Source organism: Aedes albopictus, chromosome 3, assembly GCF_035046485.1.
Source record: "Aedes albopictus strain Foshan chromosome 3, AalbF5, whole genome shotgun sequence".
NCBI lineage: Eukaryota > Metazoa > Arthropoda > Insecta > Diptera > Culicidae > Aedes > Aedes albopictus.
In genome coordinates this window covers 46,262,014-46,288,616 of record NC_085138.1, presented here as the reverse complement: position 1 = coordinate 46,288,616, position 26,603 = coordinate 46,262,014, and the positions used below count along the sequence as shown (strand labels likewise).

At 39.4% G+C, this 26,603-nt stretch overlaps 1 protein-coding gene across 1 annotated transcript in view; it reads right to left on the bottom strand.

The window, feature by feature from the left end:
* Positions 1–10,134: 10,134 nt before the first annotated feature.
* Positions 10,135–26,603, bottom strand: part of LOC109401480 (eukaryotic translation initiation factor 2 subunit 3) — a 41,749-nt gene continuing 25,280 nt past the window's right edge. The window contains exons 3-4 of the mRNA XM_062857492.1: positions 10,606–11,716; positions 10,135–10,471 (exon numbers count right to left, since the gene is read on the bottom strand). Of these exons, the coding sequence (XP_062713476.1) occupies positions 10,414–10,471; positions 10,606–11,716 (1,169 nt within the window). The 3' untranslated portion in view covers positions 10,135–10,413. The remainder of the gene's footprint in view (positions 10,472–10,605; positions 11,717–26,603) is intronic.

The window sequence follows — 26,603 nt, the reverse complement described above, 5'->3', positions numbered from 1 at the left end:
GTCATTTATGAGATAGTCTTGTAATAAAAAATAAATAACTTTTGAATGCTCCAAAAATACGTTCAAAATTGAAGGTGACCCATCTTGCCCCGCGGCCGTTTATATGGAGAATATATGGAATGTATCGCATAAGAAAAATGGCAAAAAACCATTTTATTTTTTATTTCCAATGAGAGTGAATAATTTTTCAATCAATGCCCCAAACTTTTGTATATTCATGCTGGTCATCTAACAAAATTATTAACATAATCAAAACATGAGTAATGCGCCCGAAAATGGCACTGACCCATCTTGCCCCGCGACCCATCTTGCCCCGCCCCACCCTATCCATAAAAACTAATGCATTATAATGTATTATCCTTCTTTTGTATACTTATCCTTCTTTTACGTTAACCCTTTCCTTCCCACGACTTTGAACGACTATATCTATGCCAAAAAAGCGTTTCCGAAAAAAGTGGTAGAACAAAAATTATTGCAAATTGGCTAAATTTTTCGAAATTAATTAAAAAAAATTTGGTTGTAAATCAATAGGTTTTTGATTGTTTATAAATAGTTCAACTATTGAAACAAGTAGTTAGTAGTTGGATTAACCTTATGAGGTTATAACCATATTCTAAAAATTATTGCATCATATTCATCTAATTCCGTTTGTCCGGAGTTCGTCGATAATCGATGGTGCTCTAGAGCAACCATGGGAAGTAGAGGGTTAAGTATGTAGTTCATTTTTTACTGAAATCATTTTATGCCAAACGTACTTTATGCCAAATGTCCATTATGCCAAACGTCCTTTATGCCAAATGTCCTTTATGCCAAGTGTCCGATATGCCAAACGTCCTTATGCCAAACGTACCAGACCCGATGAAGCTACATCATTGCTAGGGATAGAAACAGCCATCCGTAGTATCAAATGAGTCATGGAGGTCGATCGCATGTAGCCGAGGTGCTCAAAACTGATCCCATAGTATCTGCACAACTGCATCAAATCTGCAACGTATTTGGTATGGAAAATTGTTACAATGAATCTTAGTAGAACTATCCAAAAAGGGACACGAAAATAGTGTCTGCATCTTTAGCTGGTGTTCATTGATTACGGAAAAGTTTTCGATCATATCTCAATCACGCAAATACGTGTGAGGTCCTCAGACTCAGGGGTGTCCCTGAGAAAATCTTCGGCCTCATTAAAGCACAGTACGAGGCATTTTTTAGACAGGGAGGAAATGTACAGCCCGGTAATCGGGCGAAATAGCCTGCACGCCGTATCGAATGATAACGGCCAGCGATGCGTAAACTTTGCAGTATGTGTTTGCATGCTCCCGTGGTATGGTAGTCCGAAGCACTTTCTTCCCCCGCAAAGATATCCACAAAGCCACCTGGAGATCACCCGAGCATCAAACAGAAAACCAAATCGACCACGTTCTAATCGACAGTAAATTCTTCTCGGATATAACCAATGTCCGCACATACCGCAGTGCGAATATAAATTCGGATCGCTACCTAGTCGCTGTATGCATGCGCTCAATACTTTCGACGATTATTACCACGTGTCGAAGTCGAATGCCACGGCTCAACATCGAGAAGCTGTGTAACATAGAAGTGGCTCAAGACTACTCGCAGCAGTTAGCAGTGGCCCTATCAACGGAAGAGCAGCTACACTTGAAGATCCGATCCGCCATTGGTAGTACCTCGACTGCAGCACTAGGCTTTGCGACTTCGAATCACAGAAACGACTGCACGGTGGGACGAATGGCCAAAAACGTGAACTTTTTTCAGCAGCGTCTTTAAACGTGATTTTATCGGCATGGTGTCTTCGGATGAAAATTTTATAAACATAGGGCGCGTCCAATCGCGTTTAGCTTTAGTTCGCAACTTTGCCACAGGCGGCGTTGTAAAACCAGGTAAAACCCAACTTTTTTGTTTGACGTTTTTTCAATATGGTGTCTTCGACAAAGTTGTAGATATGCTCAATACCACGGGTTCCCAACTGGTGGTCCGCGGCCCCCTGGGGGGCCGTTAAGCCAGTCCAGGGGGGGCCGCGATGTTACCAAAACAATTGTGAAATTGTTGTTATTCTATTTTGTGCAAATTATATCAATTTTTAATTTTGTATACCGCCACCCCCAAAGGCCAAAATCAGTGATGGAATTACTCTCATCATGAAGCAATTCGCGAGTGTAAAGCCAACACAAGGCTTACTCACGATTCCGAGAGTAAACAGTGTGCGAGTTTATTCGCACCCGCTTGCTTCGTGAGTAAGAAGCAAAACTAAAACAGAAACACTCGTGAATTTTTATTCGTGAAGAACTAGTGGAGGTGTGTGAAGTGCATTTTATTGTGCTTATAATAGCAAATCCAGTGATAATCCAACATAAGCTAATGCTTTATGCTTCATTGTTCCTGAAAAGCAGCACTGCCAGTCGTTAAAATGCGTTTTTCGTTAAAATGCAAAATACTCACGAAGCTTCGCGAATCAAATGCGAGTGCTTGCAAGCTTCGTTTACTCACGAATAAAGAAGTGCGAGTATTCTCGGGCCCCTGTTGTTCAAGAGTATGTTTGTTTTGGTTTGTGTCTGCTCAGCTGCAATCTTCATCATTTTCCATCTCTGGCCACAATTTGAGGAACAAATTTTCAGTATAAAACGCCTTCACAAGATAAAAAAAATTTCAGCTACGACTCAAACTGAATGTACACATTATTATTGTTTACAAAATGTGAGTGTCGAATAAAAAAAACGTATTATTGATAATCGAAAATCCATCTCACAGTAAATTTCTGGCTACGTCACTGTATCCAAAAAACTCGGTTTTGTTCATTTAATTTATATTTTTTTTCTAAAACTTTTCAATGGGCCTCAGATGTATTGACAATTCTCAAAGGGGGCCGCCACCTCAAAAAGGTTGGGAACTCCTGCTCAATACAAATATCTTTCCCGAAGACACCAACTCTCTATCTCTTCATTGTTTCAAGATACAGACGTATTTTATGAATGACCCCTCAAAAATCGTTTTATTCATATACACTGAAGTTTTTTTTAACGCGGTTTTTTTTACGCGGTTTTTTTTACGCGGTCCGTCCTAAAAAAAAACCGCGTTATTTCAAGACCCGTCGTAAAAAAAAACCGCGTTATTTCAAAAACCGTCGTAAAAAAAATTCGCGTTTTTTCAAAAACACGCGTAAAATAGTCAGCACCACATCTAACGTGACTTGACTTTTTTTACGACGTTTTTTGAAATAACGCGGTTTTTTTTACGACGGGTCTTGAAATAACGCGGTTTTTTTTTACGACGGGTCTTGAAATAACGCGGTTTTTTTTACGCGGTTTTTTTTTACGCGGGACCATTACCGTCGTAAAAAAAACTTCAGTGTATTTCGAAAACGCGCAGTTTTAGAAAGTTCCAATATTCTACAAAGTTATGTAAAATGTCAAAATAAACAACTTTGTAGAAGTGAATAGGGTTCTAAAATGTCAATAGGGTTAGTTATGGCTATTTTTGAGTAAAAAATAGCCGTTTTTCAAGTCTCAATAACTATCTGGGATGCAAATGGATGCAAATCAAACCCCACTAGGTTCAATATGTATTATTATTAGTTGAATATTCTGATGTTTTCGGCTGTATCCTCGAGTGTCCTTAGCAGGGGTTCTTAATCTTCTAGAGCCTATTTTTGACGCTAAAACAATAATATAAGTTTTTGTATGCCATTTAGAACCCTACTATCTTCTGCGAAGTGATAAATATTAACTATTCGCATAACTGTATGCATTATTGCGCCTACAAAAATCAATAATTATCGAGTTACTATCATATTATTTTAAAAACACTGCATAGAAGTAGCTAAACCAGTCGGTCATATGTATCCAAGTGATCTCACCAGCAAGCAAATTTTATTCGTGTGTTCAAAACATGAATGTAAATCTGGCATTGGATTTGAATACGTCGAATCTGCATAGGAATCACAGTCAACAATAACATACGACCTATTCAAATCGAACGCCAGAAATATACATATTCTTTTTAGCACGTATAGTAACCGAACAAACAGCAAGTCTAGAAAACCTGAAATTATCTGCTTTAGCATTGGTATTCATTTTCCTAACTTTCAAACATAACTACAAATTGATTTGAGGAAATGAAAAGGAGCACTTTCAGCTATCGAAAACAATAATTATTTGACAGGTGCCGAACAAGTGGGAGAGTGTGTGTATTTATACGGGAAGCTCAATAAGCACATGGCACGAGTAACTTTTGATTGAGCCTGTAATAGGGTGAAACAGCTTCACTAAATTAGTTCTAATATTTCAACACAAACCCAAAACAACTTTTATGATTTTTGACTCTTCATCAAAGATGTTGTGCATATCCACAACTTTTTTGATAACTAGAAATCGTAATTGTAATTGTAATTGCTCAGTCCACACCCAGGCCGACAACTGTCAGCCCATCTGCTTGTAGGCAGATGTGGACCTACTAAGCCTCCCCCGTTAACATGTCCTACACCGAATTAGCACACCGGGATCTTCCACAGGCAGGCGCTGGCGTTACCAGTCCCAACAAGTGTCAGATACATTAAATAGATGGGGTAGAGGATATAAGAAGATGTGGGAATTGGATGGGAAGAGGCAGAAAATGAAGAGATAGTAGAGAAGTTTCGATTTTGTTGCTGAAACGAGAAAAAGAAAGAATGATAAAGAACATTAGCGATATGTTCATAGATTTTGATTTGGTCGATAATTTCTCATCTATTTTGTTTCCATATCGTTGCATCGGTGACCATTTTCATCGCCTTTCTAGTTTTTGTTAGGGCCATCTCGCGTTTTTTCATCATGTCCTCTTTGCCGGTTGGCGACGTTCGCGATGTAAGTAGAAAAGCATGCATTTAATATGATTAGTACGACAGTAATTGTGATTGCTCAGTGCTTCCAGCCCATTTGTCCGCAGTACATATCAGGCATCCCGTTTTAACAAGTCCTACACAGAATTAGAAACCCAGATCTTCCACAGACAGTCCTAACTAGTGTCAGATAAGTTCAATTGAGGATAGGAAGCGGCAAAATGAGAAGACAGTAGAGCAGGTTTGGTTCATTGGTCTCTCCACCCCAAATTTAATACCGGAAAAATATCTGATCAGATGTATAGTTTGGCTATTCTATGTCCACATTGAAATGCTTTTGGTCATACATCTTTTATCAAGAAGGAATAATGTTGTTTACTGTTATAAAATAATTCAGCTAATGTATTGTAATCCAGAATAAACCTACAGAAAATGTCTCAATAAAAAGTAACTCTAGTTCAACTAACTACACAAACTAAAAAGTGTTATTATACAGTGTATCAAACAATTGTCCGTACAGCAATTTTTTGGTCTAAATAATTTTTCATTTAATTGATTATAACTTTTTTATACGTCAATCAAAGACGCTGAAATTTTAACCAATTATAACCCATATATTAAAGCTCCATTGATAAAATTTTGAGCGAGATCGAATAAGTTTTCTGACAGTTATAGAACTTTCAGTAAAACTTATAAAATTTTTGAATACATTTTTAAAACATCATATCTCAATATGTACTCGATGAAACTTTTTCAATATTTTTCGTGTTACAGCTTATACCTAAGGCTTTCATATGCTGCTTCGTTTAAGGTTTTATATTCACTACAAAACATATGAAAAATCTGTATATGTTCAGAGTGTCATTTGGAAATTTGTCATATTTTGATCAATAAAAGTGCCAAGTGTTTTCAACTTTTTTAAACTCTCTTAATGATATATTTTTATACAGGACCTACTAAACTACATATGAAGAGTAGGTCCTATGGATTTTTCGTTCAGTTAATGCACTTTTATTGGTGGAAAACGTTTGGCAGATTATATGTGCAAAATATGGTAAATTTTAAAACATCGTCAACTACAAACGCACATTTTTCATATTTTTTGTAGTGAATATAAAACCCCAAACATGGCTGCCTATGAAAGCCTAAGGTTCGAGATGTAACACAAAAAAAATTGAAAAAATTCCATTGAGTACATATTGAGATATGATGTTTTAAAAATGTGTTCAAAAATCTTATAAGTTTTACTAAAAGTTCTATAACTTTCAGAAAACTTATTCGATCTTGCTCAAAATTTTACTAATGGAGCTTTAATATATGATTGGTTAAAATTTCAGCGTTTCTGATTGATGCATAAAAAAGTTATTAACATTTGAATGAAAAAGTATTTTGACAAAGAATTGGCTGTACGGACAATTGTTTGATACACTGTATTTTAACAAAGGTTTCATCCTAATCTTGACCCTAACATAGTTATGCGCTTAGTGTAAGTGGACGCCGCTTATGATTTTGGTTGGACAATGACCAAAAATAGTGTTGTTTCGACAATAGTCACATACTATGCCCTACGACATTGACGATTCTATTGTCTATGGCTCACCTATTTCGTGCCACCCAGCAGGGACTTGGTCTGGTACCCAATTCAGTATATCCGCTCCACGTAATGTACCGCACCTCTTTTGATTTGTGATATATTACGCGGAACATTACTCTCTGCATTCTGATAGCGACTATGTAACCCATTGGATTAAAAGCCTCCATCAAACATGAAGCGATTAATCGGAGACTGAAGACTCTATACCAAATTTGGCTCAGAGACAGGTAATCAGTGAGGTCAGTTTTTCTCGTTTGTCAGAGACGATTGATACGTATTAAGACAAACTTTCCACTGCATCTGCCAGCAATAATCGGTGATCGATCAACATTCCGAGTACCCCAATTTACACAAGAATGCCAAGGATCACCGCTCATGCTTTACAATACAGTTGGAAAAACTAGAACAACACCTGGCCACAATGATGCATAAAGCACTAAAGCGGACCGGAAGTGTTGGTGAGCCAGCCCCCACCAACTTTTTTGATAACTAGAAATCGTCAATAAAACATTTTGTTTACAAAAGCTTATTTGCATTCATGCAGGAATTATATAGAGCATTCACACAGCGATCGAAAAATCCCATGCATGTTGACACCTTTAAGTGAATTAGAAAATTAGTAATTGGTTAATCGACATTAGAAATGTAGTGATCTAATATGAGTTAACTTTCTTCGATTACTATAAGTGCTAAAAAATAATATGTGCATTTGCTTGCTGGTGAGATCCCTTGAATACATGGTCGGCGTTAAGTCAGACCGGACCATCTGTTTTTTTTTAATGATTTTGAGCAAATCAGGCCAAACATGTCTAAAGGTCCTATCTGCAGAAGAGAGGCTCTCTTTGGTTTCCCTCTCTTTCGTTAATATCTCAGCAGTTCATTTGTATGATTGTCTCCTTGCATTGAACGATGGTTAAAACAAGCGTCTTTTGATTTGTACTGCAAAAATAGTTGAAAAGTGTACCATTACAATGCAATAATTGAAAGAGAAAGTAAACAAAGAGAGCCTCTCAAATGCAGATAGGACCTATTGAAATGTTTGGCCTGAAATGTCCTGCAAGCACTTGAAATTTCAAACCTCTGGTATTATTTTCAGAAATACTATTACTCTTTTATGTAATGACACATCTGCATCAAAATAACGTCGATAAGTTCAGGTTTAACGAATTCCTCAGCTTATCTTTACCTGCCCGAAAAATCGCGCGGTCCACTCTGACTGAACGCCGACCACATATGACCGACTGGTTTAGCTACTTCTATGCAGTGTTTTTAAATAATATGATAATAATTCGATCATTATTGATTTTTGTAGGCGAAATAATGCATACAATTATGCGAATAGTTAATATTTATCACTTCACAGAAGATGATGGGGTTCTAAATGACATACAAAAACTTATATTATTGTTTTAGCGTCAAAAATAGGCTCTAGTAAGTTTAAGAACCCCTGCTAAGGATACTCGAGGATACAGCCGAAAATATCAGGATATTCTACTAATAGTAATACATATTGAACCTAGTGGGGTTTACTTTGCATCCATTTGCATCCAAGATAGTTATTGAGCCTTGAAAAACGGCTATTTTTTACTCAAAAATTGCCATAACCTACCCCCATTGACATTTTAGAACCCTATTCACTTCTACAAAGTTGTTTATTTTGACATCTTACATAACTTTGTAGAACATTGTATCTTTCTAAAACTGCGCGTTTTCGAAATATATGAAAGATACGACTTTTGGGGGGTCATTCAAAAAATACGTCTGTATCTTGAAATAACGAAGAGATAGAGAATTGGTGTCTTCGGCAAAGATATTTGCATTGAGCATATCTACAACTTTGCCGAAGACACCATATTGAAAAAACGTCAAACAAAAAAGTTGGGTTTTTACAGCGTCGCCTGTGGCAAAGTTGCCATTGGACGCGCCTTATTTTTATAAAATTTTCATCCGGAGACACCATGCCGATAAAATCACGTTTAAAGACGCTGCTGAAAAAAGTTCACGTTTTTGGCCATTCGTCCCACCGTGGACTGGTACGACGGCGAATGTGAAAAACGAAAAGAATGCAGCACGGACAGGAATGTTGCAACACCGTACGAGGGCAAATGAGAAACGTTATAGACAGGCGCGGAACACGGAAGTTCTACGAGAGGCTGAACCGCTCGCGCGGACGCTTGGTGTCACAAGCCGACATAATCATGGGAATCTTCTCACGAGCGAGCGTGAGGTGGTCGAGATGTGGCGGCAACATGACGATGAGCACCTCAATGGCGACGTTGCAAGTACCAAAGTTGGCGTGGTAACAGATCTAGGAGTATGTGCACAAGACGAAAGACTTCCGGCCCCTGACCTCCAAGAGATTGAGGAGGAGGTTGGCCGGTTGAAAAACAACAAAGCCGCTGGAGCAGATCAACTACCAAGCGAGCTTCCAAAACACGGTGGAGAAGCACTGGTGAGAGCACTACACTGGGTCATTACCAAGATTAGGGAAGAGGAAGTATTACCGGAGGAATGGATGGAAGGTATCGTACGTGTGTCCCATCTACAAAAAGGGCGACAAGTTGGATTGCGGGAACTATCGCGCGATCACACTACTGAGTGCTGCCTACAAGATACTCTCTCAAATCCTATGTCGTCATCTTCACCGATTACAAGAAAATTCGTGGAGCAATATCAGGCTGGATTCATGGGTGAACGCGTTACAACGCAACGGACCAGATGTTCGCCATCCGCCAGGTGTTACAGAAATGACGCGAATACAACGTGCCCACACATCACTTGTTCATCCATTTTAATGTGGTCATTAATGTGGCAAAGGGCAAAGGGCTCCAGGGAGGAATCACCGAGCCCGCCACCCCGAATTTCTAGCGACGGTGATGAAATCGACGCGGTTGAAGAATTCGTGTACTTGGGCTGGTGACCGCCGACAACGACACCTCCAGAGAAATTCAGAGACGCATTGTGGCAGGAAATCGAGCTTACTTTGGACTCCGCAAAACTCTACGATCGAATAAACTTCGCCGTCACACGAAGTTAACTATCTAAAAAACGCTGATTAGACCGGTAGTCCTCTATGGGCATGGACCCGACGTGCAGAGGACCAACGCGCCCTTGGAGTTTTCGAACGGAAGGTGCTGCGTACCATCTACGGCGGAGTGCAGATGGAAGACGGCACTTGAAAAAGGCGAATGAACCACGAGCTGCATCACCTACTGAGAGCACCAACCATCGTCCACATCGCGAAAATCGGGAGGCTACGGTGGATGGGTGACGTCATCAGGATGTCGGATAGCAACCCGACTAAAATGGTTCTCGAGAGTCATCCGACCGGTACCGGTACAAGAAGACGTGGTGCACAGCGAGCTAGGTGGGTCGATCAAGTAGAGAACCATCTGCGGACCCTTCGCAGAGTGTGGAACTGGAGACACACAGCTATGGACCAAGTAGAATGGAGACGACTCCTATGTACAGCAGAGGGCACTCAGGCCTTAGTCTGACCGGTAAGGTAAGTTATGACATGAGACAATGGCGTTCCACGTGAAGTGGAAAGACGGATTGCATAAACTAACCTAGGTTCAGCAGCTTGCAAACGCAAACTTATATGCTTTCTATGGATAATCCGTTAAATTCTTTAGATCAGCATTTTCCCCTTTCATAAATATACTAGCAATGATGTTCTTTTTTGTTCCACCGAATGTACAAACACGATCGCTTCTAAATTGGTTGTATATATCAATTAGAAGATTATACAGAACGCGCATACTTAAAGAACTTATCCTCCGCCTCCGCCTCTTGTGTAACGCTTTCAACTCTTTAGTTACCTAGGTTCTAGTTTTCTCCCCAACACGTTCCTTCGTTTGATTAAATAACGGTCTGCTTGCGTGTGTGTGTCTGTGTTTTCTGTAGGTATATTTATCGGCTTCCCTTGCTTTCGCTCGCTTGTCCTTCTTGTGTCACTTGATTCTAGATTGGTTAACTAATGTGTTTGTTTTTACTTCTTGATCGGATCGATAGTAGTGCCTCCACGAATTTGTCCCCATCCAATCAAACTGAAAAATAAATTTAAAAAAATATCTTATTAGTGTTGTTTGACAGAAATCTAAGCATAACAAACCTAGGATCATAACAAATTGAGACAAGTAGCCACTTTGCGAATATAATAATGATGTTAAATTCAACTTACCGCCAATGCTTCTCGACACGTCTGCTCAGTGCAATCTTTTCGTCCTTCTCCGTACACACGGGATTCGTCAGGGCAATCTTGGCCAAATCGGCCTTGGAAGCGACCACCCGCCCGCCGGTGCTGAGCGATCCGATGTTGACCAGCAGCATCTCATTTCTCGTCAGTTTCTGCACCTTGGCGCCCTTCTTGTCGCCCTCGGTACGGACGCCGAGCAATCGCTTCAGCAGGTAATACGAAACTTCCAGCTCAACGAAGATCTTCGGTAGAGCTCCGACGGCACCCAGCACCTGTCCGACCAGACGATCAGCACGGCACAGGGTCGGTTCAATCTTGGTTCCCACACCGATCAAACCTCCGGGCACGGCGAACTGCAGATCGTTCTGTTCGGCATACAGTGAAACGATCTTGGAGAAGATCGGCTGGCATGTTAGCTTGCCATCGGCATCCTTGCTGACCAAACCAGGCCGGACTTCAATTTCCTGGCCAACGGTCAGCACACCACGCAGGATAGATCCACCGGCGACGCCGCCCTTCAAATCCTTCACCTCACATCCTGGTTTGTTAACGTCGAACGATCGAATGACGATCAAGCGAGGAGCACCCGTGAAGTTCCTCGGCGGAATCGGGATCTTCTTGGTAATGTACTCGCACAACACCTCGATGTTGTACTTCAGCTGCGCGGAAATGGGAATGATCGGAGCACCCTCTGCAACGGTACCCTGCACGAACTTGACGATCTGTTCGTGCTGTTCCTTGGCCTGGGTATCCTTGACCAGATCGATCTTGTTCTGCAGGATGATAATGTGCTTCAGTTTCATGATCTCGATGGCCGCCAAGTGCTCGGAGGTCTGTGGTTGCGGACAGGATTCGTTACCGGCGATCAACAGCAGGGCGGCGTCCATGACGGCGGCACCGTTCAACATCGTGGCCATAAGAATGTCGTGACCGGGACAATCGACAAAACTCACGTGACGGACCAGCTGGAAGCGACCGCTACAGGCCGGCCGGTAGCACGGGAAGCTGTCATCCTTGCTGGAGCCGCCCGATGTGTAGCAGGTTGGACGTAAACATTTGGGATTATCGCATCTGTAGATCTTGGCGTTGGCGTAACCTGGCGGGGGAGGAAATACAAAGTCGTAGAGTTATACATTTGATGCAACTTCAAAAAATGTGTACATATTGTACCTGGTTTGAGTTGAGATATGAGCATGCTAATCGTACAGTTTGTAGTTTATTTCGAATTTAATAAGAACTATTATTGTTCAAATTGGCTGATAACTGTGCTGACCCCACTCGCATAAAAGTTCTACGTCAATATTAACTTCCTTTCTCTATCAGCCTACATAGCTGTGTCTCCAGTTAGCCCAGTGGTTAAGGCTATGGATCGCCAATCCGGAGACGGCGGGTTCAATTCCCGTTCCGGTCGGGAAAATTTTCACGACTCCCTGTGCATAGTTCATCATTGTACTTGCCACACAATGTACAAATTCATGCGAAGGGAGGCAAAGAAAGCCCTTTAATTAATAACTGTGGAAGTGCTCGAGAACACTAAGTTGAAGTGAGGCAGGCCAAGTTCCAGTCGGGACGTATAGCCATAAAGAAGAAGAAGAAGAAGATGTGTAGTGTCGATAGAGATTGTCTCAATTGGGTAACAATAACAATACGGACCGCCTGTTCCGGTGGAAAGAGTCCACTATCAGGTGACCCGTAATTCATGGTGTGATGCGGATATATGCTTACTGTTGGCGATAGTCCCCACCTTATATAAGACACCGTGCGCTGTTACTCTGACGGCAAGCAGTAGAATGGTGATAGATGTGTCAATAGACAATGACAAACAGAAATAGATAGTGTAGATGAGAGCTAAAATTGAATTCGCAAAGCATTATTAAAACTTATTTCTAGAAACAAATATTATTTCCTTAATTATCTTTCGTCTTAAAATATGTAAGTAGTTTAATTATATACAAAGAAATACGTGTCTATAATGAATTATTTATATCTAGAGCATCTGTAACGAAATCTACAAAAATTGATAAAAAGGCTACACGGTGAATTTGTAAACAAAAGTGGAGTGAAATCTGTAAGCTAAAACCAATCTTAAAACTAAAAACCTTTCTAATTATAAATATATTTACAGCTTAAAGCTAATCCAACAGCACATCTGGAGTTGCTAAATAGAGTTCCGAAAACTTCTACTGTCCAAATTCACCCGCCAGCTAACACTTACCGTGCCTAGGAATGAATGGCTAGGTTGGTTTAATAAAAACCTAATAGCTCACGGAGCCTGTGGGGACAGGGCGCCCTCTACAATATTTTATCCTTATTGCGCAAACCGGAGCAATGGTGGAGTAGACATTGTGTTTCTCCGAGACAATCAATAAGCTACCCTTCTTTAGTCTCAAATTTTCACCTATATGGTTCCGGGTTATGCGATTTACTCAGTGTATTCTGTGTATCTTCGTCTTCTGCGTTTTCCAAACGATACCGTTTTAGTTTTATTGCTGCTGTTCTTTGCTGTGCTGTGATTGCAAAGAGTATAATTTTGCCTAGTTTGGGTAGTGGCTCCGGTTAGGATAGCTCAGATCAATCTTCAGCATAAAAAAACAGCAACGATCAATCTTTGCAGACTTATCCAAAATGGTACAGCCCAAGTGGCGTTAGTTCAAGAACCATACTTTCGTAAGGGGAATTTCTATCAGGAAACCTTGTGGATCGGGTGTTTGCTAATTTCAGTAAAAATAAAATGGGAAACTCGCGTGTCATGCCTCGAGCATGTGTGCTTGTCAACAACGCAATCATTGCTACACTCATCTCTGAACTAACCACCAGAGATGTAATCAGGTATCAGAAGGCCGGCTCCAGAGGCACGTTATCCTCCATTTGGGACATTTGTGCCATTGCCATACATATCAGCCTATTTCATCATTTCATCATGTCCCGTATTTTCAGTTCAAAAGTCCCGTTTTTATCTTGTTGCTATCTGGTCAGCCTAGAGATGTATATGCTATCACAATTGATGTTTCTGTTGGAAATCTGAATAGGAAATACGTCTATTATTCGGTGTATTTACCGCATGATGAACCGTCCCCTACGGATGCTTTCATACAAGTCATCGCATACTGCACTTCAAAAACCTAAATTTCAGTCCAATGCTCACCACATCTTCTGGTTCAACTCAGACATTAACTTAGGAGGCTCCAGTTTGATGGAATACTCAAGTAGTACAGATCTTGAATTTATTAACATAGGCAACCGCACAACCTTCATGGTATCTGCTAGAGATGAAGTGTTAGACATTACGCTTTGCTTTGACAAAATTAATCACGAATTGATCAATTCTGGCATGTGTCAGATAAAGAATCTTCATCCCCGGTCAACCAACTGGGATCTCTTCACTGATTTGATTGCGGCCAAATTTCATGGATACTCCCCATCCATTGACACTCCAAGTGATTTAGATGATGCCGTTGATACTCTAACGGCCTTCATCATGGAAGCTTTTGAAGAAGCATGCCCTTGGTAGAACTCTGATCTGGCGAAACTCAGGAAGCAATAATGTAGAAAGAGTTGGAACAGAAGACGGTCGGCTGATTCGGAGACTACTGGAAAGCTCTACGGTCTACTAAACGATCCGGCTGGAAAAGCCTTTGTATCTACCAATGTTTCTAGTTTGAGTGTAGTCAATCGGTTAAACAAAATCCATGCAAAATCTAAGGATTTTCCAGTGAACGAATTTCGTTTGCCTAATGGCGATCTCACTTCCTCTAATGAGGAAGTTTTGGAATGTTTATCCAGTACACACTTCCCCGGATGTGTGGATATTAAATCTTCGGGTAAATCTAATGTCTTTTCTTGCAGTTATGACTCTTTGGCTTTGGTTTGGAGTATCATAACTTTAGAATCGATTGAGTGCGCACTAAATAGCTTTACTCCTTTCAAATCTCCTGGGGCAGATGGGATTCATCCTATTTATATTTTGCTTCAGGAGGGATTTGATTCTTCTAACCGTTATGTGTCCGACAAACTTTTTGCTTTTTTCTACACCGTGCTTTTTAAACGGGTACCCTGTCGGCCACATAAGGGTTAAACATGTTTTGAAAAAAACTACTTGTTTGCAGTTTGGCTACAGGGTATATTGCAAAATCTCGGCGGGATATTACCATCGGCGTCATAGTCGCATTTTTTTCCGCAGTCAAGTTCGCAGATTGTGAACAATCCTCGGTACCCACTTTACGTAATTCATGTTTAGCCCTTTACTGTCAGAGCTGTCAGATCAGTGTAACACGCTAAATGTAATTTACACGAAAGGCAATTTCACGGAAAAAATACACGGCTATGAATATTATTGGGTACCGGACTTGACACACAAAATTTGATCGTTTTCTTTGATACATCGAGGTCTTGAAATTAGTCTATGATATTACTGTAATATTCCGAAAGTGAGTCGTGCGTCATATGAAGAAGCAAAGAGTTTCAGATCTGTCAGTTTGACCTCTTTTCTTCTGAAATGCTTAGAACGCATTGACGATCATCACATCCGTGATGTTCATCTGGCCGATGTGCCTCTTTATGTGAACCAACATGCTTACGAATCCGAAAAGTCTACTGTGACTCTTTTACACAAGGTTGTTCACGATATTAAGAAGGCACTCGTTCAGGGATTGCTTGGACGTTTTCTTAGATATCGAAGGTTCTTTTGACAACGTTCCTTTCAATGCCACATTGGAAACCGCCCGAAGTCATGGTATAGGGTAATTCATGTATTTTGGACAGGCTGAGGACAACTTTAGAAAAATCATCCCCTAGCTTCCTTAGAAAGGAATTGATTATTTTACAAAGTTACTATTACGCTGATAATATGATTGTACTTTGCGTTCCTACTGATGAAAAGCTTAACGAACGCATTTAAGGTGAATATATAACGAAGCCACACTTCGAATTTTTCTAAAGCACAAATCTGTAGAACCGAGGGCTGGTTTGCGCTGAAAAGTTGATCGATTGGTCACCACCAGCGGGTCACCAATCGATCAACTTTTCAGCGCAATCCGTCTTTTGGTTTTTCAGATTTGTGCAGGTGTGGCTTCGTTATATATTCACCTTAAGGCTGAGAAAATCACAATTTACAATCGCCTGTTAGAATTGCATTTTGGACTCCGAATATATGTTTCGGACACCCACAGGTACAGTAAGGACCCGATTTTGTCAGCCCCATTCTGCGATAAACTTTTTGCTCTCGTTGTCTTACGATCAAACTTTAACCAATTTTTCCATGTTTATCATCAAACTACAGCTAAAGGGCAGACCATAGAGGGATTAAAAGTTTGAAAATTGTTTAGGTTTTCGAAGAGAGCAAAAAATGTGTTCCAAAAAGGGGCTGACAAAATCGGGTCGCTTATGTATATATAATTTGGACAGGGCAATTAACTCCATGTTTAGCCATGAATACTGCTTTATCATGAAAGTAGCATAAATTAACAAATATTTTCTTGTAAATAATCAAATTTCTCCGCTTAACAGGCATCTATTTTCATAACTATTACAGTTTTTGTTAACATCGAGGAAATATCGCCAGAACCACATAATACGCCTCCAAGTATGCAATCGCACAGCATCCCCATGTAGTTCTTTAGATGACCAAAATATGTTTACAGTAGAAAACTTGTAATGCATTTTGGACACCACCTATTTTAGGCGTTCTAGATGAATGTTAAGAGATTGGCTGCCCAATTCTTCTTTATTGACCAGTTTTCATTGCAATAATGCTTTCAAATTTCTTACAATTATTAATACAACGATTTTGAGGTGAATATTGTACGTGACTGTGATGTGTATGTCGTCTTGCATACCTGTGCATTTGAGGGGTTTTAGTGAAACATTTTACATTTTCGATAATGTTGAGGTAAATTCTTAATTGTTAAGCGTATTTTCAACGTAAGTCATCAGAATAGGGTCTGTTTAAGAAGTATCTACTTTTATTAGCTCTCCGGAACAAGACACACATCGCAGTGCATGTCCAAATTATATTTTTTACCCTATCTCTAATAATTTCCAATTGGATTTACCAAATGCTCAAAAACCGACATCTCTTCTCGACATAGCTTCAAGCAGCGATTAGAAAATTGAGTGTTTGTGGATGCCCCCCAAGGGGAGTCTTGCCAGGAATCTTGTAGCAGATACGCTATTGAGCCAACTCAATAATCGCGGCTTTTCTACTTATGGTTTTTGTGAATGCCGGGCAACTCACTGGACCAATCCGTTCCCAGCCATCTTAGCAAACTGCAGTAGAATCACTTGGCATAATACGGAACCTCACGGTGATGGCGACTTGCTCCGCCAACAGTCCACTCGTCAATGAGGCAGCATCACACTGACGACGTCCCCGTCATGGTGCTGGCTGTCACTGATGCTTGCTAGGCGAAATACACGCGTGGGGAATGCTACTCAGCTTTGTTCATACCCCACATTCTCCCTCTTCTCCGAAAAAAAAAAGTTTTCTTACTAGCAGGCTTGTTATTTTTACGCTCAAACCCTCGATTTCGTTCTCTTCATCCTTATGGCACCAATGCAACAAGATACACTTGAAGATACAAGAATTAAGACGAATGGCCACATTTACTTTTTTGTTTAGTAAACGCACTTTTATTAATATCGAACCTATATCATTTGATTGATAACAATGCTAACCGATCAGATATGGGGTTTTGCCGAGCTCCAATAAAAATAACTACAACACACGCAGTTGGGTGATGCGTCTTCTCTCCTTCAAGGTTATGTAGCCGGCCCTGTTTTTCTCTCACTCAAATCAATCGTTATTCACGATTCCGAAAATTCGACGCATTCAACGAAAACGAACATATTTTGTAAGAATTATTTGTCAAAAAAGAAAAAACAAGAGATTAACGAATTTGAGATTTATCAGACTAAAGATACCGTATATCATACAACTCCATTTTCAATGTTTCAATGTGATGGTACAGATGGACCATATATAACACACAAATGTCCTTCATTATACGAGAATAGATTCTACAAAACGAGCTCGAAAGAGGTTCTACAACATATTTTCAGTAGATATGTTTTCATTGCGTACTTCGAATTTTAAACTGTTTTACGATATGCAATTTTTATGGGCGGTTTTCATTACACGTCCCTGCATTTTCCTTACGCACAGCTTTCGGCAGTTATCATGCAACGCCATTTCCTTAGACGGGTTTCTTTACACATCGCTGCATTTTCCTGGTGCAAACAATTTTCGGCAGTTTTTCAATAACGCCATTTCCTTGGACGGATTTCATTTCACGTCCCTGTATTTTCCTTATGCAGAAAAATTTTCGGCGGTTATTCAACAACGCCTTTATCTTGGACGGTTTTCACTACACGTCCCTGCATTTTCTTTATGCAGAATAATTTTCGGCGGTTATCCAAAAATGCCGTTTTTTTGGACGGTTTTCATTACACGTCCCTGCATTTTCCTTACGCAGAAAAATTTTCGGCGGTTATCCAACAACGCCTTTACCTTGGACGGTTTTCACTACATGTCCCTGCATTTTCTTTATGTAGAATAATTTTCGACGGTTATCCAAAAATGCCGTTTCCTTGGACGGTTTTTATTACACGTCCCTGCATTTTCATTATGCAGAAAAATTTTCGGCGGTTATCCAAAAATGCCGTTTTCTTTGGACGGTTTTCATTACACGTCCCTGCATTTTCCTTATGCAGAAAAATTTTCGGCGGTTCGACACGCCATTAATATGCCCAACCAAAAACCCGAGCAAAAACCAACCCAACCAACCAACGCCGCGAGTATTTTACGGCAACATTCACAATAGCCAAACACCTCTACCATCATGCACATCAACCTGTTTGCATTTACCGTTCAACCGAGCGACAACACGAGCATGTACGATCCGAGGAATCAACAAAAGCGCGACCATCCATGCCGAGCAAGAACATGAAGAAACATGCATGCAATCATCGACCGACCAACCACCTATAAACAGCGTGCTACCAGTCGACAACAAAAATCAACCACGTCACCGCGCCTTTGTTCATGTGTTTGTGCTAGAACCAAGGCTAAAACAGAACGCGGTTGGAAAAACAAAAACTTTCCGCGCTCTAGCTTTCGTCAGGAACCGCAGAATTGCAACACCCACTTCACTGTGTTTGCAGCACCACCACACACTTCACACACCAAAACGATTTGTTTTCTCTCACTGTTTTTATGCCAAGTGATTCTACCTATTTTATGATTAACTTGTTATTGATTATGATGCACTCCTGGCAGGATCGCCAATGTGAATGCCGGGCAACTCACTGGACCCTGAGACGAGACTCGCGAAGACGGTCTTCTTTTTCTCCACTTTGTTATTTTTTTCTTCTTCCTATCTGTGTTGACATTATGTTTTGGGCTGTTGGTTCAAACACGTACGTGACCGCATCACCTCACATGCAGTGTGACTGAATCCCATTCACGCACAAAATCATGTTGAAGTGAAATTTTGCATCACCAACAATCGCCAAGCAAAGTAATCATTGGAATATTTTGTTTTCAATTTATTTTCGACAGTACAGGAGAAGAAAATGCTGCTCGGAGTGAATTTTGGCTTCAGAATTTATCTCGGATAGCAATACTTTCCTCGTTTTAGGTAACGTAATTAAACGGGCTACAACTGACAGCTCAGTTGGGCTGCACTTGACGTTGCTTTTTTTCCTCTTCGCGAGTCTCGTCTCAGACTGGACCAATCCGTTCCCAGCCATCTTAGCAAACTGCAGTAGAATCACTTGGCATAATACGGAACCTCACGGTGATGGCGACTTGCTCCGCCAACAGTCCACTCGTCAATGAGGCAGCATCACACTGACGACGTCCCCGTCATGGTGCTGGCTGTCTGTCACTGATGCTTGCTAGGCGAAATACACGCGTGGGGAATGCTACTCAGCTTTGTTCATACCCCACAGTTTTGCCGACGACTACCTAACATTGTTAGTTGGTATGTGCATCAGCAAACTGATGCATAGCGCCCTACAGGTAGTTGACGTCTGGTATCGCCAATATGGCCTTTCGGTAAATCCGAGTAAAACATCAATTGTTCTATTGAAGAAAAGGCGAAACCGCAATGGCGTTCGAGCTTTCCGGCTCTTTGATTTTGAAATCAATTTGACTGAACAGATCAAGTACGTTGGAGTCATTCTTGATTCCAAGCTTTCCTGGACACCCCATATTGAGTTCCAGAATCAAAAAATCTTGAACGGCCTTCGGGCAACGCCGGAAAACCGGTGGTAAAACTTAGGGTCTATAACCCACATAGGGTCTATAAATCACATGAATTTACACATCTTTTGTTCGCCCAATATTGGCCTATGGATGTATTGTATGGTTGCAAAAGGGGGAAGTGAAAACAATCCAATCAAAATCAACCAAAGGATGTACTTTATTGGCGGTGTCTTCAACTATACCACAGTTACGCTCGAAGTTTTCTTTGACGTTGTCCCACTACATTCATCTCAAATAAGGAGCACTTTCTTTCTTGCACTTACCGCCCATGGGTACTCGGTTTACAAGAAGACACCCCTGTGAACCGCAGATGAACACACACATGGTGGTTTCCATTTTTAATGAATTGGGACAAAGCTGCCCTTGCTCGAAGAGATCTTATAAATTGCTTGTAATTTTCCATTTAGGACATTTTTCACGGAATTCTCTTCCTAGGAAGAGTGGACATCTGGATATCTGTAGAGATGTATTTCATATGGCGTCTTACGTAACACTGATGTCTCCCTTGTCGAAAATCGAGTAGGTGCTGCTGTCTATTCTCATGAGCTAACGATACATGAGTCTTATGTCGAATTCGTTTATTTGCACCGCATGCACCGCTTTGCCACCGGGTGTAGCAAACTTGCACCGAAACCGTTCGTTTATTCGCAGGTACTGTTCCGTTTTGACACTCGATTGGCACCGGTGCAAGAAAATGCTACACCCAGATTGAGCTCGGTGTAGCAGGTACAAAGCTAGTTTTACCAATACATGCATATCGCTGAACTTGTATTGTGGTTTTGTTTTGGTAGGAACGATGTTTTTTTTTGGCGTTAGGTAAATAATTTTCTTGGATTATTAAATATTTTGTTTATATTGAGATGTTTTGTTTCCAAACAGCAAATCTGTGCATTTAAAATTTTTTAGACTTGATCGGCTTTCAACTTCTGAGGAATCTTCAAAATTTATTGGTGAAAGAGTCAAAGAGTTGCTACAACGTACATTTTTCCCATCACTTTTTTTTGGTTATCGCAAATATAAGGATGTATTTTAATCAGGGGAAATGACACTTCCTTTGCTAATCGAAAAATATGCGTATTTATCCGTTGCTAACCGTCGTTAACCGCGTCTAACTGCTGCTCAGTTAGCAGCGGCTAGCAACGGTTATGAATGTATAAACCTGGATTTTCCAGTTAGAAAAAGATATGTCATTCCCCTTGATTTTAATGAGAAATATGAAATATGTATTTTTAACATTGGAATTTTCTATCCCAGGGTGATCTGTTATTAATGAAAACTTTTGACGTAATACAGTTTTGATAAGCCGAGAAAAGAATAAAAATCTTTTAATTCAAATTCGACTAAAATATTACTGAAGTAACATTTCGTAGCTACAGAAAATTTCGAAAACCGTAAATTCTAATTGTTTTTTTCAATTACAGCAAATATTAAATTTTTCAAATACATTGAAAGTCAAACAAATGCCACAAAAGGATGGTTAAAGTGTTTTTATAATGACTTGCGTTTCAATAACGTTGTGTTTTAAAAAGCATTAACTTTTTTTTCTTTTTATGTTGTACCTAACAGTTTTCTATTGGACTGCCTTTAACACTTTAAGTGTTAAATTTGGGCACGTAGATCGTTTAAAATTGTATGTAAGCATTTTTTTCACTGGCCAACGAAAATGTTTTAACTCTGTAAAGTTACTTTTAATTGCAAAAGAGTATTAAAACATTGGATAATAATTTTCAAGTATAATTGATCCACATACAATTGATCATTACAAGTTTATCATGTACAAGTGGATTACTGAAAACTTTCAGAATTGTTTAATTGGATATCGAAAGTAAAAATATAAATAAATTGAGATAATATTGTTCCTCACTGAATCATGCAAACATTGATTGTGTTTATTTTCGATATTTTTCATTATTTTCATTAACGCTCTTACGCGCTCTTACTAATACCATCATAAGCTGTTAACAAATTGCACCGAAACCGTTCGTTTTTCCGGTGTCAATTGCTACACCGGTGCAGTGCACCGTCGGGAATAAACGAATTCGACATTACTCACTTGGTAGACACTGCACCATTTTCTGGCCGAAATCTTTGCTCTTATGTGCATTTCCCCGTCTTCACACTCACCGCAGCAACTGAGCATGAACGGTCACCAGTCAGTTTGCTTCACAAGCCAACAGCAGTCGCAGTAGGTTCGTTTTTTTCCCTCCCTTTGCTTATTCGTTCGTAGTGGTTGCTGTCGCTGATTATTCATGTTCACTCAGATTCAAGCACTGGAATCCTCAGATGTCACTGTATATTATTGTATGACCTTGGATAGTTGAGAATAATAATAATGTTTTGCCAAGTGTTTTGCTTGATCGAATCTGAAGGGAAATAATTCAGTGGTTTTATTTGTTGCTCAAAACTTCTACAAACAATCATTCTGTTGGTATGGGAATGTTGTACATGACTATTGTAATCGATTTAGATATATTCATTGCCGCCCTAATAGAAAAATATGATACAACATGCTTAACAACCCTTTCGGGCTATCATCTTGATCATACACGGAATGATACAATTATTCACCCAATCGCCAGTGTATGATACATTTTTATTAGGGCGTATACGCCGGCGAAGAGAATGATTCAGAGAGCCACCACGCATATGAACCACCGTTTCTCACTCTCAGTTGGGTAACTCTCGCTGAGACCGTCCCACTATTCACACCATGTCTTTAAAAATGTTTAAGGTGGTGATTTTCTGAAAGTCCTCCTAAAAAAAAGTAGGAAAAAATGCATTTTGTTAATCAATTTGAAGGACCCCCCGTTAGTTAGAGCCACAACCATTTTTGTGGACCCCTCGATTTTGATCAATAGTTGGCTCATTTAAACCTTTATAACTCAAAAGTTTTTCCAAAAACCACCTCTTAACAAAATGTTGTTGAAAAGAGGAAAGATAGGGCTACTATTTACAGTTATAAAAACATAGGTCGGCCATATTGATTTTGGCCGCCATCTTGGATTTTAATACTAAAACTTTTTTTTCACCATGTTGGCAACCACCGATTTTCAAAATTTTTGCGTCAATCGAAAGCGGGGACATTTTTACACAACATATCAAAAATTTAGAGATGTATCTTTTTCATATCAAAAGTTATCTGCACTTTTGTAAATCATGACACATTTTCTCCATACATTTCCATGCGCACCGGCAATGACACGCAACAGCATCAAAGTTAGCGCCTGCATGTATACACAACGGCACCTGCAGCCAAATTAGGAAAAATTGGATGTTCGTTCCCGTTTTTCACTGTTTCTCAATGATGCGGACATTGCTTTTTAAAGTTTTTTTGGTGTTTTGAAAAGCTGAAACTTTCAACTTTCCATTAGTGGATTCAGATTACAAATAAATTTTCGTAAACACTGTGAAATAAAGCTGCATTTATGTAAACAACCGGCACCTGGCCCAGTGCGCTTAAGTGTCATGATTTACAAAAGTGCAGATAACTTTTGACATGAAAAAGATACATCTCTAAATTTTTGATATGTTGTGTAAAAATGTCCCCGCTTTCGATTGACGCAAAAATTTTGAATATCGGCGGTTGCGAACATGGTGAAAAAACAGTTTTGGTATAAAAATCCAAGATGGCGGCCAAAATCAATATGGCCGACCCAACTTTTTATAACTGTAAATAGTAGCTCTATCGTTCCTCTTTTCAACAACATTTTGTTATGAGGTGGTTTTTGAAGAAACTTTTGAGTTATATCGGTTTAAATGAGCCAACAATTGATCAAAATCGAGGGGTCCGCAAAAATGGTTGTGGCTCTAAATAACGGGGGGTCCATCAAATTGATAAACCAAATGCATTTTTCTTACTTTTTTGGGGGGGGACTTTCAGAAAATCGGCACCTTAAACAGTTTTGAAGACATGGTGTAAATAGTGGGACGGTCTCAGCGAGAGTTACCCAGTTATAAATTTGATTGCTCATGCCCCCACTTGCTTCTGATACATGTCGGCCAATGAAGTTATGGGTAGGGCGGGGCAAGATGAGCACCCTAAGGATCACGTTGAGTTTATTGAAAGTTAACACAATTTTTCAAAGTACCCCTCAGTAGTTCTTTTCTATATCATGTTTTCTATCACCCATAAACATGGGAGGGTTCAAAATTCACAATAAGGATGATTTATTTGACTAATCAAAAAAGATGTTTTAATTGGCCATACAGTGATTGATTTAGTGAACCTTGTTTATAACTATGGTATCTCGTTCTAAAATTATCTTTTTTTTTTCGATTATTGAAAAAAAAAATGCGGTTTTATAATACTTTATACAAAATGACCCGAAAAACAATAAACGATTATTAAGTTGCTTATTTTTAGAAATTTACGCTACCAAATAGTTTCAGAGGTTACGGAAACTTATGTTCTGCACTATTGAGTGGATTACAATAATATCAACATATTTTCTATATTCCCATCAGGTGTGCTCATCTTGCCCCACTATAGATAAATAACTAAAATTGAATAAATTTGAATGTTTGTTTTTAGAAAATATTTTCTGATGTAAATTAAAATGCTTTGCAGTAAGCTAGTAATGTTGGCTGATAACCAGAATTATGGTAAAAATTTGATTCTGATATGCTAAATATGAAAATGCTAAAAAGCCATACTATTGACTAATTTGACGATATTTGTGAATGTGAACTAAATCCACACTTTTGGCTCAGAACTAAACGATTAAACTAGCCGAGCTCCGGCCTTTTTCAACCGCGTCTTGAGTCAACCGCGTCGGCAGTTTCCACACGAATGAATGAATACCACGTTTCAAGAGCGATAGTAGACTGTACAGTGCTTGGACGAAAAAGTGATCAGTGAACCACTCGGCAGTTTTTCTTCCCTTCTGTTGGTTCTGTTTCAATTACCAAGCGGTGTATGTTCTCTCGTCGAGTCGCATGGTTCACGAAGGAACACAAAGAGGATACTCCGATATAAACAAGCTGCGGCGATGAGCGGGCATCGCTAAGTGTAACACTTACCGATGATCGCTCATCGTTGGCTTGGGGCAACTGTGAATAATCGTTATTTTCATCAGTATTTAATGCGTTTTCGCTTTAAAAACGTGAAATACTATTTAATTTAACTGTATTCATGACGTTGCAGGTTGTGTAGTCACAATAAAAAAAGAATTATGGCAATAAAATATTCTTACCGAATGCATCGCTTTCATTAGTGCCATTTACACCTATCAATAAGTTGATTCAACCAAGAGGTTCAATCTTTCCTTCAACTTCATCAAGAAACACAATTTGATGGAAATATTGCTAAATGTATTGCTTGCATTTTTATTGCGGAGAAGATGGATGATAATGTTGAATCTTGATATAAATACTGATCAACCTGCAAAAGCGAGGATTGAGGTTGATGTTCATATCCTCAATATTTCCCCTCCGAAAGATTGATCCAACCACCACTATCATCCAGTCCATCAAGATCATCCAAGTCCGTCAAACTTTCCCCTCATGTTGTTTCATTCGATCAATCCAGCAGGGTAAAAGAGTCAGCAGATTGAACGAAGACCATTCCATCAGTGAGGAAGAGATAGCAATTCACCAACGTTCAGCGCGTGGTTCACGGCGTTCATGGTGGCCAGTTCAATTGGGTTCTTTAGGGGTATCCAGATTATTGCATAATCGGAATTTCCGCCTAAAAATTAGTCGAAATCCAAAATTTCATCATTTTAGCTGCCCGGGAACTATTTTTAAAATGCATTTAAAGTTTGTATGGGGACATTTTTTTGTTCGGGGCGAACTGTCACTTTATCGATTGAAGTGTCATTCTATCCACGGAAATTAAAACTGTTTTGTTTATTTAACCATCAAAACAAAGGAATCGGAACGCAATAAAATCTCGTTATATTCAGAAAAATGAGCTCTTTCGATTAGGCTGAAGAAAAAGGCAATATTTAATTCACTAAACAACCCAATTGAATTTTATGGAATGCTTTGAAAACAAATTTCTAGAAATAAATTGTCACGTTTTTGCATTGTAAATATTATAAAGACTTGATCATTGAGAAAGTGCCAATTTCGATGCTTATTGAGTTCCATTAATGATTATGAAAAAATAATATTTTGATAATTTTGGTCATTTACCAAGCCATATTCGATTGTTTTTGTAAGCATTCATAAACTCTTATTTATTGAACCCAATATTTCGGATAAATATGATGAATTGGTAAATAGTGGATCTATTTACTAATTCATCATGCTATTTTTCCTAATGTCTTGAGAAGGTTTATGTGTCTTAATTTCTAACACAAGTTATGAACTTCTACCGTTGAACCAAAATATTTCATACAAAATGTAGCTTAAACAATAAGTAACAGTTACGTTCGAACAAGATTTAATTTTTGCTAATGTCATAGTGAATATGTAAAGGAGTATAGGTTTGGAAAACAAAGACTGATAAGAGGTTATCCATATTGATTTGTTTGTTTCGCTCATTATTGAAAATGTTTGCTTTATCCGTTATTATTAAAACAGGTTTCTCTATAGCTAGATTGATTACTGAACGATAATTAAATCATATGATTTGAGAGTGACTGAGGGTATTTTTGCCATAAGTGTTTTTTGTCTTCCAAATTCCTTGAAACCTATTTGTGTACAGTTTGATTGGCAAAGATGTGACACCAACTTTAAGTTTATCAGGCTTTAGATAACACCCCATGACGAAGAGAAA